This window comes from Saccopteryx leptura, chromosome 9 (genome assembly GCF_036850995.1).
Source record: "Saccopteryx leptura isolate mSacLep1 chromosome 9, mSacLep1_pri_phased_curated, whole genome shotgun sequence".
Taxonomy (NCBI): Eukaryota; Metazoa; Chordata; class Mammalia; order Chiroptera; family Emballonuridae; genus Saccopteryx; species Saccopteryx leptura.
The window spans coordinates 91,520,401-91,536,605 of NC_089511.1; the positions used below are offsets into that span (position 1 = coordinate 91,520,401).

Below are 16,205 nucleotides of genomic sequence, written 5' to 3' on the forward strand. Positions count from 1 at the left end.
TAAATATACTCTTGTGCATCCAAACACAGACCTAGGCATGTGTAACATAAAGATAGATAAATTTAGCTATGTATCCTTATCAGTTAAAGAGTAACCTGGCCCTGGCCGGTTGGCTCAGTGGTAGAGCATCGGCCCAGCCTGTGGAAGTCCCAGGTTCGATTCCCAGCCAGGGCACACAGGAGAAGTGCCCATCTGCTTCTCCACCCCTCCCCCTCTCCTTCCTCTCTGTCTCTCTCTTCCCCTCCCGCAGCCAAGGCTCCACTGGAGCAAAGTTGGCCCGGGCGCTGAGGATGGCTCCATGGCCTCTGCCTCAGGCGCTAGAATGGCTCTGGTGGCAACGGAGCAATGCCCCAGATGAGCAGAGCATCATCTTCTAGTGGGCTTGCTGAGTGGATCCTGGTTGGGTGCATGCAGGAGTCTGTCCTCTGCCTCCCTGCTTCTCACTTCAGAAAAATATGAAAAAAAAAGAGAGTAACCTGGGAGAAAGCAATCTCCCAAGTTTCCATGTCACTGCTATCATCAGCACTCAGGCAGACTTGATTTCAAGAGACAGTAAAACTAAGAACAGACATCTAAAGAATTATCGTGCTCCTAGAGAGGTAAAATATAAATATTAGATCTGCACTGCCCAATAGAAGAGTTAGCATGTGGCTATTATGCTAAGTGAAATGAGCCAGTCAGAGAAAGACAAGTACCTTATAACTCATATGTAGAATCTAAAGAACAAAATGAACTAACAAGCAAAATAGAGACAAACTCATATAGAGAGAACAGTTGACAGCTGTTGAAAGAGAGGGTTGGGTGAAGAGGTAGAGAGATTGAGCAAAAAAGGACAAAAAGAAAACGAAAGAAAAAACTCGTAGACACAGACAACAGCCTGGAGATTGCTACAGTTTAGGGGAGAGGTGGAGGGGAGTATAGGGAGTAAAGTGATGGACGAAGACTTGACTTGTGAACACACAACAATACTAGGTACAGAGATGTGATGTGTGGAGTACTGGGCAACTGAAACCTGTATTATTATGCTAACCAGAGTCATCCTAATAAATCCAATTTAAAAATAAATAGATTTAAGTTGAAAACTAAGTTTTTTCCTTAGTTGCACCTGCCATATTTCAAGTGTTCAACAACCACATGTGGCTCAACAGCACAGACAGACACTTCCATCACTGCAAAAGGACTACTGGACAGCACTGTGCTAGGTGTGTGAAGTTCACATTTCCATCACTGCAAAAGGAGTACTGGACAGCACTGTGCTAGGTGTGTGAAGTTCACATTTCCATCACTGCAAAGGGACTGCTGGACAGCACTGTGCTAGGTGTGTGAAGTTCACATTTCCATCACTGCAAAAGAACTACTGGACAGCACTGTGCTAGGTGTGTGAAGTTCACATTTCCATCACTGCAAAGGGACTACTGGACAGCACTGTGCTAGGTGTGTGAAGTTCACATTTCCATCACTGCAAAAGGACTACTGGACAGCACTGTGCTAGGTGTGTGAAGTTCACATTTCCATCACTGCAAAGGGACTACTGGACAGCACTGTGCTAGGTGTGTGAAGTTCACATTTCCATCACTGCAAAGGGACTACTGGACAGCACTGTGCTAGGTGTGTGAAGTTCACATTTCCATCACTGCAAAAGGACTACTGGACAGCACTGTGCTAGGTGTGTGAAGTTCACATTTCCATCACTGCAAAGGGACTACTGGACAGCACTGTGCTAGGTGTGTGAAGTTCACATTTCCATCACTGCAAAAGGACTACTGGACAGCACTGTGCTAGGTGTGTGAGGTTCACATTTCCATCACTGCAAAAGGACTACTGGACAGCACTGTGCTAGGTGTGTGAGGTTCACATTTCCATCACTGCAAAAGGACTGCTGGACAGCACTGTGCTAGGTGTGTGAGGTTCACATTTCCATCACTGCAAAAGGACTACTGGACAGCACTGTGCTAGGTGTGTGAAGTTCACATTTCCATCACTGCAAAAGGACTGCTGGACAGCACTGTGCTAGGTGTGTGAGGTTCACATTTCCATCACTGCAAAAGGACTACTGGACAGCACTGTGCTAGGTGTGTGAGGTTCACATTTCCATCACTGCAAAGGGACTGCTGGACAGCACTGTGCTAGGTGTGTGAAGTTCACATTTCTATCACTGCAAAGGGACTGCTGGACAGCACTGTGCTAGGTGTGTGAAGTTCACATTTCCATCACTGCAAAAGGAGTACTGGACAGCACTGTGCTAGGTGTGTGAGGTTCACATTTCCATCACTGCAAAAGGACTGCTGGACAGCACTGTGCTAGGTGTGTGAAGTTCACATTTCCATCACTGCAAAAGGACTACTGGACAGCACTGTGCTAGGTGTGTGAGGTTCACATTTCCATCACTGCAAAGGGACTGCTGGACAGCACTGTGCTAGGTGTGTGAGGTTCACTGGCTGAAGGGATGGACTGAAACTGGAAGCTATGCTATAACCCAGAAACATCTTTCTTTCATTGGTTGAAATTAATAATCTCTGGCAAGATTACTTCACCCATCATCACCAAAATACCAAAAGAAGTAAGGCTTAACAGGAAGAAATCCATATTTTAAACTATTTCTTGTACACTAATAATAACAGGGCCAGTTTCTCATTAAACCTGCACTAAAAAAGAAAAAAAAATCGCAAAAAGCATAAATCCTAAATGTACAACTCAATGAATTTTCAGAAAAAATATTCCCATATATCAGAATCCAGATCAAGAATTAGAAGTTACTGACACCCTAAGCCTCTACTCCACCCCGAGATAACGACCTAACTTATCAACAGTAAAGACAAGTTGTACCTGACTTTGAATTTTATGTAAATGGAAATGTTCATACTCGTGTCTGGCTGCTTCTGCTCAACATTACACTTGCAAGATTCACACTTGTTGCATACAGTTGCAGTTTGTTGATTCTCATCACTGTGAGTATTCAATTAACTATACAACAATCTTTCCATTCCACAATTAATGGACATTTGGGTAGCTTCCAGGTCTGGCTACTAGGAATGTTGCTATGACTACTCTGACACACATCCTTCGGTAACACTTCTTTATTCTTTGGGTATGTAAAGCTTTAGTAGACACTGCTAGTTTTCCAAAATGGCCTTCAATTTTAAGTTCCACCAACAGCTTTTGACAGTTTCAATTGGTTCACATTCTTGCCATTCTACTGTAGCTACTCTGTTAGGTAATAGTTTTACTTTACGGTATAATTTTTATTTCCCTGATAACTAATGAACTATGGTACCTTTTCATAGATTTACTGACCTTTTGAATAGCCTTTTTTAAAGAAAATGTTCCAGTCTTTTACACATTTTTCTCATACTTGGTCTGCCTTTAAAAAAAAAAAAAATTTCTAGTTCTTTATACATTCTGGATCCAAGTTCTCTGGTTGACACCCAGATCACAGTGTCTTCCCCTGTCCTGTCGCTTCTCAATCAATGCTGCCTTTACCATACAGAAATTCTCATTGTACTATAGTTCCTTCATCAGAACTTTTCCTTCACAGTGGGCATTTCTATCTCATTAAATCTCTGCCCCAAGGACATGAAAATGTTCTCCCACATTATACTGTGAAAGCTCTGTTTCACCACTCACAGTCAGAGCTACAATCCATTTGGAATTTATTTTTGTATATGGTGTAATAGGCCAAGATTCATTTTGCCTTCATACAGATTAACTCAGGACACTTTCTGAAAACATGACTCCTCTATAGCACTACACTTCCCCATCTATCATAATCAAGTGACCGTTGTGGCTGGGTCTGTCTGCTGGACCCTCTATTCTGTCTCATTTGTCTATCTATCTATCCTAGTGCCACCACTGCAGGGACTTAGTTTACTATTGCTTGATAACAGGTCTAGATATTTGGTTCTTTTTCAAGATGGTCTTAACTATTCTTGACCCAACAAATTTTTATATAAATTTTAGAGTCAGTTTGTCAATTCCTCCCACCCTGGTCCTATACTTCCCACCCCACTCCCCTCCTCAACCCCCGAGAACCACACTGGGGCTGCACTGAAGCTACGGGCAGCAGAACTGGCACCAATGCAATGCCAGTCGCCCAACCCATCCCCGCGGAGTGCCGCCCCACTGAGGTCTTCTCCAATCTCAGTAACATGTTCTAGCTTTTTACGTAGAAAGCACTGTAGGAAACTACATTTTTTTGTTAAGATTTATTTCTAGGTATTTGATTCTTCTTGCAATTAGCATCTTTATTAAATTTTATTTTTTGTTTTTGCTGGTATATAGAAATGACTGATTTTTATATATTGTCCTTATAGTCAATGATATTGCTAAGTTCACATATTAATTGCAATAGATTATCCATTCTTTTGGATTTTCTACATAAATAATATTTCTTCACTTCAATCCTTATGCTTTTTATTCCTTTTTTCCCATTACTACACTGTCCAGCACAACATTGAACAGACAGGAGACAGTGAGTGCCTCATCTCACCCAGAGAGGAGCAGAGCCTACCGCAGGAGAGGTTCTTTTATCAGGGAATCCTCACAACAACCTGAAATGGATTGCTATACAGAGAATGGGAAAGAACCCTCAGGGGAGTATGTGAGCAGAGAAATGAAGGCCTGCCATACTCACACCTGTCTGGTAAGCGCAGAACATGCTAGGGTGGGTGAGGAGCACAGCCACGGTCTCTGTTCAGGCAACGCAGAGCTGGGCACACGCCTCAGGTCCCAGACACTGTTTTACTGCCTCTCCACACTGAGCACAGGGCTCTAGGGATGGAGAAAGGGTAGAGGAGGGAAAGACTGAAGTGCTGGCTGGCGCCCAATGGAAAGGTAACAGAAACCAAGAGCTCAGAAAAAAGGCAAGGCCACAGGTCTATAAATTTTAAGATACTAGAACCTAGGTACCCACAAAAGCTGTGCAGAGTGGATGAGGTTATTTGAGGAGAGGTCCAACACGAAAACTCTGCAAAAAATCCTGAGAACAATCAACATTTAAGATAAGGCCAGAAAAGCTGGCCAAAAAGAACTAAACAGAAACGGTTAGAGGGCCAAAAGGAAACCGAGAAGAAAGACAGGGACCCAGAGGCAAAGTGCAAGTTGCTGAAACAGGCCAGTGGGGCAAAACTGAGAGAGGCTTTTGCGTTTGAGGAAGTAACTATTCATCTGGGGTAGTTTTACCAAAGAAACAAGGGAGGTGAAATAGCAGCGAGTTTTAGGCAGCCAGAGAAGAACAAAAATTTGATACTAATGAGAAATATGGTACCTCAGCAGCAAGAAGCATGAGCTTTAAAGGTACATCTCTCTAATATTTTTTCTATTGCCTCAATTAATTCTTCATAATTCTCTTGTCTTATTGAATAAATTTCTGGAGCTAGTAGAAAATATTTGCTTCAGGAGCTTAAATGCTAAGACGCCTTAATCTTTATTTCAAGTAATGAATGAACAGCTACCAACAATTTCTAAACACATACTGACTAAAGATATTTCATTTCAGAGCTAATACATTTTCTCAAAAGGTTTTCCAAAAGACACTCACCCAAGGCAGCAAGTGAACAAACAAGATCATGGCCATGGTATGACTGGAGTAAAGGTATCTTTCTTTAAACAACAGAACTGATGTTTGGAAAACCTGAAAACCTGTCAAATATATCTCAAAAAGATGCATGAAAGCAATTCTATGAATGCTGAATGATGATGTTGGGCTTACAAATGTAATTCATCAAGATGTTAGCTGTCTTTATTAAATTAACTATATAAGAATGTTAAATTTTCTAATTAACTATAAACATAATACTAATGATGTACATCAGCAGCAAACTGAGTTAAAATATTATTTTCATTCTCTAACTTAAAAGAGATTTGGTTCTGCAGCTTTAACAAATCAAATTTTCCCAAATCAGTTTTGACACAAGGCAAAGAAATCTATTTTTCTCAAAACCTAGGCCAGGAGTGACCGCAGGCATCAGGCATCAGTAACACAGTAGAACACAGAGGCACTGTCCTCAGAACCCTCACCTGCATCCTCCTCCTTCAGACTGGCATGATCCATTTCAATTTTTACCTCTACTCCTCCAAGGATGGCCTGAAGACGTTTTTGTTTTGCTGTGATCTTCTTTAGCTGTTGTTCCTTAAATGGTAAATACAGAATACAGAAAACAGCAATGAAGTGATTTATTGTCAAACACAAAAGACAATATCACAGAATTTAAAAACATTAATCAAGAGCAAAATAAAAATAAAACAGAAACTCCATATATTGTTATTACTTTAGGAAACCTCATTTGAGCCCCTGCCCCCTTTGTAGCAGAAAGTAGGCCTCGAAGCATGCCCACCAGGCAGGCATCCTTCCCCCACCCCCATCACTCTCCTGACATGGTTTTCTATGTACCGAGTACAGTGCTACATGTACTGACTCTCCGCTGACTTGGGAGGTAGGACTGCTCTATTTGGTTCCCCCATTATGACTGGGTAAATTGCCAAACTTCTGTTTCAGACCTTAACCACCCATGGGTTACGAGGTCAAATAGGCTAAAGGAGTAAGAAATACAAACATGACTGTTCAAAATTTGAAAAAGCCAGTCCCCTTTGATAACCTGTCATATTTATGATTGTCCTTTATAATATTCTACTCAATTACAAAATTTTAGAAGAAAAATATATTTTGATATACTTTCACCCTACTCACCCCAGATTCCTCTGTCTTGTCACCCTTTACATCACCGAAGCTCAGATATGGGGACATTCCTAAGGCCTCCTCAGTTAACTAGGCCTGTCTTCCCAATATCACCAATATCTAGATACCAAGTATGAGGTTCCGGCAAGCAGAAATGCTGAATATAAAGGCCAAGTTAAAATGTATTGTAATTTCTTTCCTCTTGCAGGTTTTCACAGCAAAATCTTATTTAAAACAGCCTTTCTCTTTAAGAGTCTATCTCTAAACATCAGAGAGCTGCTAAAGAAAGACAGGAATATATAACTGAGTTGGACTATTACCTAAAACAGCCTCAAGTTTGATCCTCTCCTCTCACTGAAACTCCAGCCCACCAGAAGCCCCAGGTCAGAGAAGGTCTCTGCACATTAATAGACATGCTCCCACAAGAGGCCAGATGCTCCCTCTCTGATTTGGGAAGGCCAAGAGCTGCAAGTCACTGCTAGCTGTGACTTTTGGGCTGCTAATTTGGGGAGAGAAGATGAGGTAAAGATAATGGACTGGTGAATGGAAAGCAAGGGAGGAACTGAATCTATACACTAGCAGAACTTAAAGAAAAGATGCACAGAATCTACTCATTGCAATGAATCAACTGCAAGCACAAGGATGTGTTAATCATTCTAGATGGCAGAAATAAAGTAATCAAAATGAGTTGTTCCTATCTTCTGCAATGTATTTTCATAAAGTGTAAAGAAATTCTAGCAAGTGCTTTGAATCTCATATAAACAATGTCACATGTAGGAGATACTCCCTACCCTTAGGTTCTACACTCTAAAGGCAGACCCAGTGTGGCCAGGGGATGACTGCGCCACCTCAGGCCAGCCTCTCAGAACAGTGAGCACAGTGTGTGAAGGAGGACGACCACACCAGCAGGAAATAATGTCAACAAGCAGGGCAAGCAGGAGCTGAGCAGAAAGAGAAAGTTCACAAACAACTAGGGCAGTGGTCCCTTTTTTGGGCCACGGACCAGTTTAATGTCAGAAAATATTTTCATGGACCGGCCTTTAGGGTGGGATGGATAAATGTATCACGTGACCGAGACAAGCGTCAAGAGTGAGTCTTAGACGGATGTAACAGAGGGAATCTGGTCATTTTTTAAAAATAAAACATCGTTCAGACTTAAATGTAAATAAAAACGGAGATAATGTAAGTTATTTATTCTTTCTCTGCAGACCGGTACCGGTCCGCGGCCCGGGGGTTGAGGACCACTGGACTAGGGGACTGGGCAGAGGCCGGCACACCAGACAGGAGCTGAGGCTGGGTGAGAGGTACTGTACAGTAAGGAAGTCTGAAAGTACACGAGTGAGGAGGCATGCAAGGCCTAGAAAAGAGCTTTCTCTCAAGTACGTATGTATACGTGTGAGTGTGTCTGTGTATTTTTAAAACTACTCTTTAACAGAGGATATTAAAGAGAAACATGCAGAAAAAAAATTAAACATGCAGAAAAAAAATCTCAAAATTTTCTGTTAAAATATTTGTTTCACAACTTAAAAGTACTATTCAGGCTATTTCCTAAATATTAAATAAGCCTAAATGATGACTTTTCCAAGTCTTATTTGAAATCACCTTATTATACTTTTGTCGTTTAACAGAATCTAGTTTCCTGTTGATGTCTCTGTTGGTGGCAGCTTGAGGGCTAAGTTGTTCAATAATTTTATTGATTTGCCTTAGGGATGTCGTGCATGACCTGAAAAATAAGATAAAATGTCTATTTTCCACCCTGGTAACATTTTTAATAGTATAATATAAAGAGAAAAATACTAAAATCATGTCCCTTTTACTTCTTATTAACTAAGATAAAAGAAATTAAACCAGAATGCATTCTTGTTGGTCACAGAGAGAATGTGGAGGACTATTAGAAGTTTAAGATGACCACTAGTGTTTTCTCTTATCTGGCTTATTTAAATTAGCTCATTCCGCTTTGTAAGCAGATTAATTTATTCTACAGGCATTTTAAATGTCTTTTTATTCAAGAGACTGTGCTAAAACAATATGCAATAAGTTGTCCTTTTATATGAAAAAATGCATACATGATTTCTTAAGACTATTTTAATAGCAGTGTTAGGTTCACAGCAAAACTGAAAGTTCACAGATTTCCCATATACCCTTGCCTCAAGCATGTGCAGCCTCCCACCATGATCAACAACTCCTATATGGGATTTAGAAGCCCATTATGGAAGTCTTCCAACATTTGGAAAAGTACTAAAAATGCTTAAAACACTTTCTTACATAAGTCAGATATCTGTGACAATATTTTCCTTTCATATAACTATATAGAAAATCTGTACTGCTCATAAAAATTAAGGGATATTTTATTGCTTCATATTCATTTTTAAATATCCCCTAATTTTTGTGAGCAGTATATTTGCTATAGTATTACCCTTTGTAGGGTGAAGGAAAAAAAATCAACTTATAATACACTGCTTCTAAAATAGACACCATAGAATTATAGCTCCCAATTTTCAAAACACAAATTCAATCTTGATGCTTATGTAATTTGCTGTTATATATATCCTTTATGGATTTCAGCATAAAAAGATGTTATCAATGCCAGTTACTGGCAGGCTAAGCACCACATGCCACCATCCACCTAGTGTTAACCTACCTCGTGACTGCAGCACTATGCTGTCACCTCTGTAAGCAGTGGACATATTTCTAAGATCAAACGTAAAAGGTGTGTTCATTACAAAAAGTTGAGGTCCTCATACCTGAAGGTCAGGCTACAACTATTTGAAAACACCTGTTAATCACAAGGCCAAAAAAGCACACCGGGAAACTTAATAGAAAACATGTCCTTAAGTGCCAACAGCCACCTGTATGACAGCCTTCCCCAGTGGGCAGCCAACAGCTCTGTGTTTCTCCTTCCCTTCCCCCAACAACCCCTATCTAAGACTGTTCCATCCCTCCACCCCATCCCCATTTCTTGCTTGCCTGACACTGCCTAGAACAGTGGAGGGAGAGTGAGCTCAACCCTCCAATGCCCCTCCTCCAGCCCAGGTGCAGTCTCCCCCTTCTCTACCAATGTGCTATGCTCAACAGAGCCCAAGCCTGTTTCTCCTCTAAAACACAAAACCTCCATGGGACTTCATCTTCGCCTACAATCAAAAGTAGGACTGAAGAAAGGAAAAGTAGAGAGATGTTTCTCATTATTTCTAGAAACGCAAAATCTGAAAAATTACCAAAAGACTGATACTCGGTTTAGGGACAGGAAACTGGAGAGAAACTGTAAGCCAGAGAAAAATGTGAGGGACAAGTGTGTTCTAGCATCTTGAGCAGGACACATCAGACCTGCAGGTGCACTTCTCCTCAGAACCATCTTGTACACATGCTTGTGAGCTCTGGGTCACTTACTTTGCTCCGTGACATCGTGCAAACACAGGCTGTTGTGAGCTGGACTGAGACCCTAACCGCCACGGACAGTGCTGTGCCGAGGGAGAGGGCTGAGGTTCCAACACAAGGTCCATGACGGCCCCTAGTGACTCTGTCTTCCAAATTAGAAATTCTGTAATTTTCAATTTCTGGAATACTTCAGCTATTACCAGAATTTCTCCATTATATGTAAACACAAACTCTACAATTAGAGAAGATGGTCTACACTCACGTGAGGTCATCCAGGACTGACTGGTACTCCTTCTCTGCATCAGCGAGCTGGCCGGCCTGACTGGCCTCTTGGATGGCACTGTCCACCTGCTGCAGCACACCTTGCTCCAGCACATCCTGGTCATAGACATCCACACCCAACCCCTGTAGTTCAAGAGCCTGCTTACTCGGCTCCACTGCCCGGATCTGATGTCTGTCGACGTGCAGCAGGGCAGGCCTTCTCCTCAGAACCTCCGATGGACTGTGCAAGGCGGACATGGACGGCCCATTAGCAAAGGAGCAGGAGGGGAGGCTCCCCTCCATCTCTGTATCACCATCACTTTCTTGCGTGGTTGTCATTTCTTCTGTATCACTGACATCCTGACTCTGTAAACAGTCTTGCTCCTGAGTTTGACTTGAGTGGGGGATTCCCTCATTTGGCATCTTCTACAGACTACCTAAAAGGAAAAAAAAAAAATTAATAAGCCCTTTGGTTTTATAGAATTGATAGTTATGTAATTTCTTAAAAATTTTATGAAGCAGACTGATTTCTCAAAAGATCAAGTAATAATCCTCCAATTATATATAAATTCAAGTTTCCAAGTATTATTTTTCTTATAAGCTATGTATGTCCTTCAGTTTTGATAACAAATAAAAAAAATGACCAGAAGAAAATAAAAAAGAAAAAATGGAGTATCATCAAAGGACATTTGGGTAGCCAGCTAAAAAAGCTGGCAACCAAAACCTTGATCAACTCTTACAGTCTTCTCCAAATCAACTGAAGTGATTTGACTGATGCTTCCCCAGTTAGCACCTTCACTGCATTATGGCATAAATGACTTACACTATAGTGGCATGATCACTTATATAGATTTAGATTTAGTGATGTAAGCAGAAACCTTCTATATGAATAAGACACTAGAAACTTTTAGATTGAACATTTATTCCAATAAACAGAAACTCTGAACAAGAGATCATTACAGCACCAATCAAATCAGAATCTGAGAAAAATTAAAATATTCTCAAAAATAACTCCATTTCAATGTGTGATATAATTTCTTGCCCATCAAGTTGGCAAAAACATAAAGCCAAATAATATCCAGTATAGACAAGAAAGATACACTGGTGCACAATGCTGGTGAGAATATAAATTAGTGAAGCTCCTTTGGAAGGCAATTTAACAATATCTTTTAAGGTTTAAAATATATACGACATGCTCGCTTCAGCAGCACATATACTAAAATTAGAATGATACAGAGAAGATTAGCATGGCCCCTGAGCAAGGATGACACGCAAATTCATGAAGCGTTCCATATTATTTTTAAGCCAAATAAAGTTTTTAACCTGGGAAAAAATAAAAAATAAAATAAAATAAAATATATACGACTAGGTACAAGCATATTTATTATAGCATGTTTTAATAGTTTAATGTAGGCATTAAGCATATTCAGTGGTACTAATACCAGTCTTGTAAAGTGAAAATAGCCACAAATATAAACATGCTATGTTGAGGATAACATGTATCTGCATCTGTGTATATGGAATGAATTCAAAGTGATCTGGATACACACTAAACCTGCAATAGTTGGGAGGGAAAAGATGGAGAGGGAGGAATAAAGAGGAACTTTTACACTTTCAAGTCGTCAGGAACTCCTTGAATGAAAATACCTTCACTATATATACTGTAGTACCTTGAGATACAAGTTTAATTCGTTCTGTAACCGAGCTCGCAAGTCAGTCAACTCATATATCAAACAAATTTCTCCCATTTAAAATAACTGATTAGATTTAATCAGTTCCAGCCCTGTGAAACATCCCCAAGCCATCCTAAAATATGAAAAAAGACATGTTTTTAATTAAGTTACACACATGTATACTTTACCAATGCATAGCGAAATATATGAAATAAAAGAAAAAAGTGTCATTTAGTACTGTATTCTTACCTTGGAGACAGACAAGTGCAGCTAATGGAGGTGAATGGAGGAGGAGGGAGGGAGGAAGGGATGCAGGCACTGTAGACACATAAACTAAAACTGCACTTTCTTAACACTAAATGTAAACTAAAACTGCATTTTCTTTACTTTAAACGAAACTAAAACTGCGGCAGCTTCCCAAATCACGATTCGTATCTCGGAATTTCGCTCAGATCTCGAACAAAAATATGGACTGAGTCACAGCCTGTATCTTAAAAAATTCGTATGTTGGTCTGTTCGTATCTCAAGGTACCACTGTAATGCCTGCATAACTCTAATAGATTATAAAGCAATACAATGACCAAGAGACAGCAGTACTTTTAACTGTGAATAAACAAAGAGTTCTTCCAACTCTGAAACTTTACTTCTATGAAATGACAAGTTCCCCCAATAAGCCCAATTCACTCCTCATTAAATAAAGACATCCCAGAAGCCAAGCCCTATATAATACAGAGTTGCCAAGAACTTAGCGTCACCCTGCCCTGAGTGGCTCATTCTCTAGTGGAGAAGAAAGTCAAAAATGACACAGCAGTGTGAATCTGTAGCACAGACATGGAGAAGAGGCCACGTGGACACAGAGGAAGGGACAATGTACTGGATGTGGAGTTCAAAAAACATATACAAGCTAAAATTTAAACACCTGGCCCAGGGTCTGATACACAGAAGGTGTTCAATATATGCTGAAAAAAAATCAGGCTCAGATACGAGTCTTAAATAACAAGTCTGGTCTGGACAACTGAGTCACTGGTGAATTGAGCCACAAAAGGACAATCTCAGAAAGAAAGCAGATGGAAGAAGGGAGATGGGCTGGTGAGAGCTTATAAACTGCCGGTAACATGTTCACAATACAGTCACAAGTGCAAACCTGGGCTCAAGAGAGAGATGCGGTGTGGATGTATCACTAGACAGAACATCCAGGGACCCCCAAGGCTATGACAAGAGAGGTCCTTTCAGAGGCTAAGAAGAGGCTAACAGTGAAAGGGTTAAAAGTGAACAACAAAGCAAGAAAGGCCCTCCCTTTTTTGGCCTTCTAATCATTTCCAGGAGAAAGAATTAGCTTAGTGCTCCATCATTAACTAGGCTACACTTTCAACGGAGAAGGCAGGAATCTGCCTCAGATCCTTCATACTAGCTAGAATTTAACAATTTTTTTTCATTTTTCTTATTGTATGTATGCAAGTATTTTCTTTTTCAGTTAAAAAAGACATTATTCAACCAAAATTAAGTAATAATATTGTAGACTAAAGACAAGGTTAAAACAGTGTTTGTAGAAAACTTCTAATAATAGAAAAGGAAGAAGAGGGAATAGTTACAAGTAGAAAGATATGGCAAGTTCACACTAGAAAACTTGAAAGAGTCCACTAGATTCAGAAATTAGCATATCACCGATTACCTTAGTAAAAAAGTTTCAGTAAAGCAATGGGGAAGAAACCTGACTACAGTGAGTTAAGAAGTGAGTAGGTTAGGAAAGAGGCCACAAGTGAGTAGCCTACCCTCCAGGGAGCTTGCCTACGGAAGGCCAGAACAATAAATAATGAGTTGAGAGAGGAAAACTAGGTTGAGAAAAACTATCAAATGTAACAGCTGGAGAGGGAGTAGGGAGATGACCTACACAGAACGTTCTATTAGACAAGCAGGAAAAGATAAAGAGTCGACAGAAGGCACAACAATCTTCCTCTGATTCTGGCAGGATGAATTCTGATGTACTTAAATCTATCGGTACAGAGGAGGGAAGCTGAGGTGGACCACAAGGCAAATATCCTATCAGGTAGAGATGGGGCATTTCATGAGCCTAGAGACAAACTTGGGGCGGGCACTGGAGCATAAGAATATGGGATAAATGCCCTGTACAACAGGAAAGCTGATTGGGAACACTCATTGATTAGAGGTGTGGAAGGCCTACCTGAAGTTGGACACCCAAAACCATAGATTGCCAACAATCCCCAAAGCCATAAAATTTCCTTCTTCAGTAATTAACAATGCCAGGGGAAATGTCACTGTTGGGGGTTTTCAGAGCAGAAATAGCAGAAGGACAAATGAACATGGGGTAAAGACGCTGAGAAGAATAGTTCAAGTTACTGACCTTGGGGTCCAAGCTAGGTGGATTTAAAAAGAAAAAAACAAACAAAAAAACAAGCTAGAACAGACTAGAGATGGGCAGAATGGGCAGGAAGCAGGGAGACAGGGAGGGAGGGAGAATGGAAGATGAAAGCAAGACATCAAGAAGCCACTTGGAGGGAAGTCTGTAGACCAAAGAACACATTTCCTGGGGTCAGAGTTGAAAAATAAGGTTGTCATTAGAAGGTAATGAGATTCAGAGTTGAAATAAATCATCCATTCAATACAAATATTTATTGAGAGTCATTACACCAAGCAATGTGCTAGGTTAATTAAGACACATTTTAAGAATTATATATACATACACAGACACACACACTTGTCGTTGTGGGAACTACTGTAAGAGGAAAGTACCAGATTCTTCATGATAAAATTGTAGAGAAACTTAAGTGACACTGTGGAGATAGACGTGAGGTCAGAAAGGCATCTCTGATAAAGTGGTATTTAAACCAGTCTCTGAAAAAAGAATAGGAGATAATCAGGCCAAAAGTAGAGTGAACTTTTTTGCAAAGAAACATAAATACTAAGGCTGGTAAGAGCTGGTTCATTTGCGAAAACGGAAAAAGGGAGCATAGTTGAGTTTATTTTACATAAATAACTGAATTAAAGAACTTGATAAGGGCTCCACTCATCGTGCAAATCTTCTAATGCTTCGCAAGGTTTAAATCATCTGGAAAAAGGTCTTCCTCGCCCTCCCCTCGGGGCACGGGTGTCGGGTTTGGGGGCTGGGTTGCACGCACACAAAGCGGAGGGCGGGCCTTGAAGAGCAAGGTGAGCAGGACCCGAGACCCGAGCGCCTGGAGTAAAGGCGAGCTCGGTTTTTACTTCCGGTGAGATGTTAAGTTTTAAACACGACGATGACAGCATGACCCAATTGATGACTGCGGGCTACTGTATCGATAATGGGTTGGACTGGAAACAGTGCAACAAGACGACAGGGGGCAAACGGGTGGAAAGTGACAGCAGCGTGTCACGGGAGGCCAGAGGCGACGACAGACATTGAGTGGGCAGCACTGGGCCGGCATTCATAGGACACAACATGACTGTGCCAACGCCCGAGGTGCCTGGCTCGCACTCAACCCGGTTCTCAAGTAATAAACAAGCCTGGGACTGAATCGAGACCAAACCGGGCCTCGCTGGCCGTGCGCGCGGGGCTGCCCCGCCGGCTTCCCGCTGGCTCCCCGCCCGGGGCAGAGTCTGGGCCCCGCCGCCAGGAGAGCGCGCGCCGCACGGGATTTGGGCCCGCAGGTGGGCGGGCAGGGAAGGCGAACCGGGCTGCCCGGAAACACGAGCGAGGCCCACCCTGCGCTCCACCCGGTCGCGCCAGCACTCACCTCAGGGCCGCGAGGGCGCGGCACGGAAACGTGGATGTCGCCAACTGCAGCCGAAGATTCAGACTGGCAAAGGCCACGACAGGCGTCCCGCGCTGGTCGTAAGCACTGCCCCCAACAGTGACCCCCGCGGGCTGGCGTGGGTGGGGCCGACGGCGGAAGGCAGGCGAGGCCACGTGGTTGGAGGGAGGCGCGGGGCCCCGCCTTTCCACCTTTGATCCGGAAGTGAATGGGGCTCGGCTTCCGGCGGGACGTGGGATTGAGCAATCTTCAAGGTTTACCGCGGGGAGCCCGCAGGGAGGGTCTTCCTGGGAAAGGAGAGGCCCTGCGGGAGGCTCTGGGGCTGCTGGGGATCCACCGCACCGAGCGCGGCGAGGACGAGAAAGCAGGGAAAGGACGTGCTGGTCTCTGCGCTCTCCGCCGCACACTCCCGGGCTGCGTGGTGCGCGCCGGCAGGCAGCCTCCCTCTCTGTTCCGCTTGCGCTAGGGCAGGGG

General features: G+C 42.2%; 1 protein-coding gene and 1 non-coding gene across 4 annotated transcripts in view; one reads left to right on the plus strand and one right to left on the minus strand.

Moving 5' to 3' along the window:
• The window catches only part of ERCC6 (ERCC excision repair 6, chromatin remodeling factor), a 79,579-nt gene extending 63,735 nt beyond the window's left edge, over positions 1-15,844 (minus strand). Inside the window, exons 1-4 of one of the 3 annotated variants that reach the window (XM_066350263.1) lie at positions 15,714-15,844; positions 10,311-10,742; positions 8,276-8,396; positions 6,016-6,127 (exon numbers count right to left, since the gene is read on the minus strand). In XM_066350263.1, coding sequence (XP_066206360.1) covers positions 6,016-6,127; positions 8,276-8,396; positions 10,311-10,732 — 655 coding nt within the window. In that variant the 5' untranslated portion in view covers positions 10,733-10,742; positions 15,714-15,844. Of the gene's footprint in view, positions 1-6,015; positions 6,128-8,275; positions 8,397-10,310; positions 10,747-15,713 lie in introns of those variants that run through there. The other 2 variants (XM_066350262.1, XM_066350264.1) reach the window with 2 other exon arrangements.
• LOC136381601 (U6 spliceosomal RNA) lies at positions 11,502-11,608 on the plus strand. The gene has a single exon (XR_010747094.1). It is a non-coding gene; the product is annotated as a U6 spliceosomal RNA (small nuclear RNA).
• Positions 15,845-16,205: the final 361 nt, after the last annotated feature.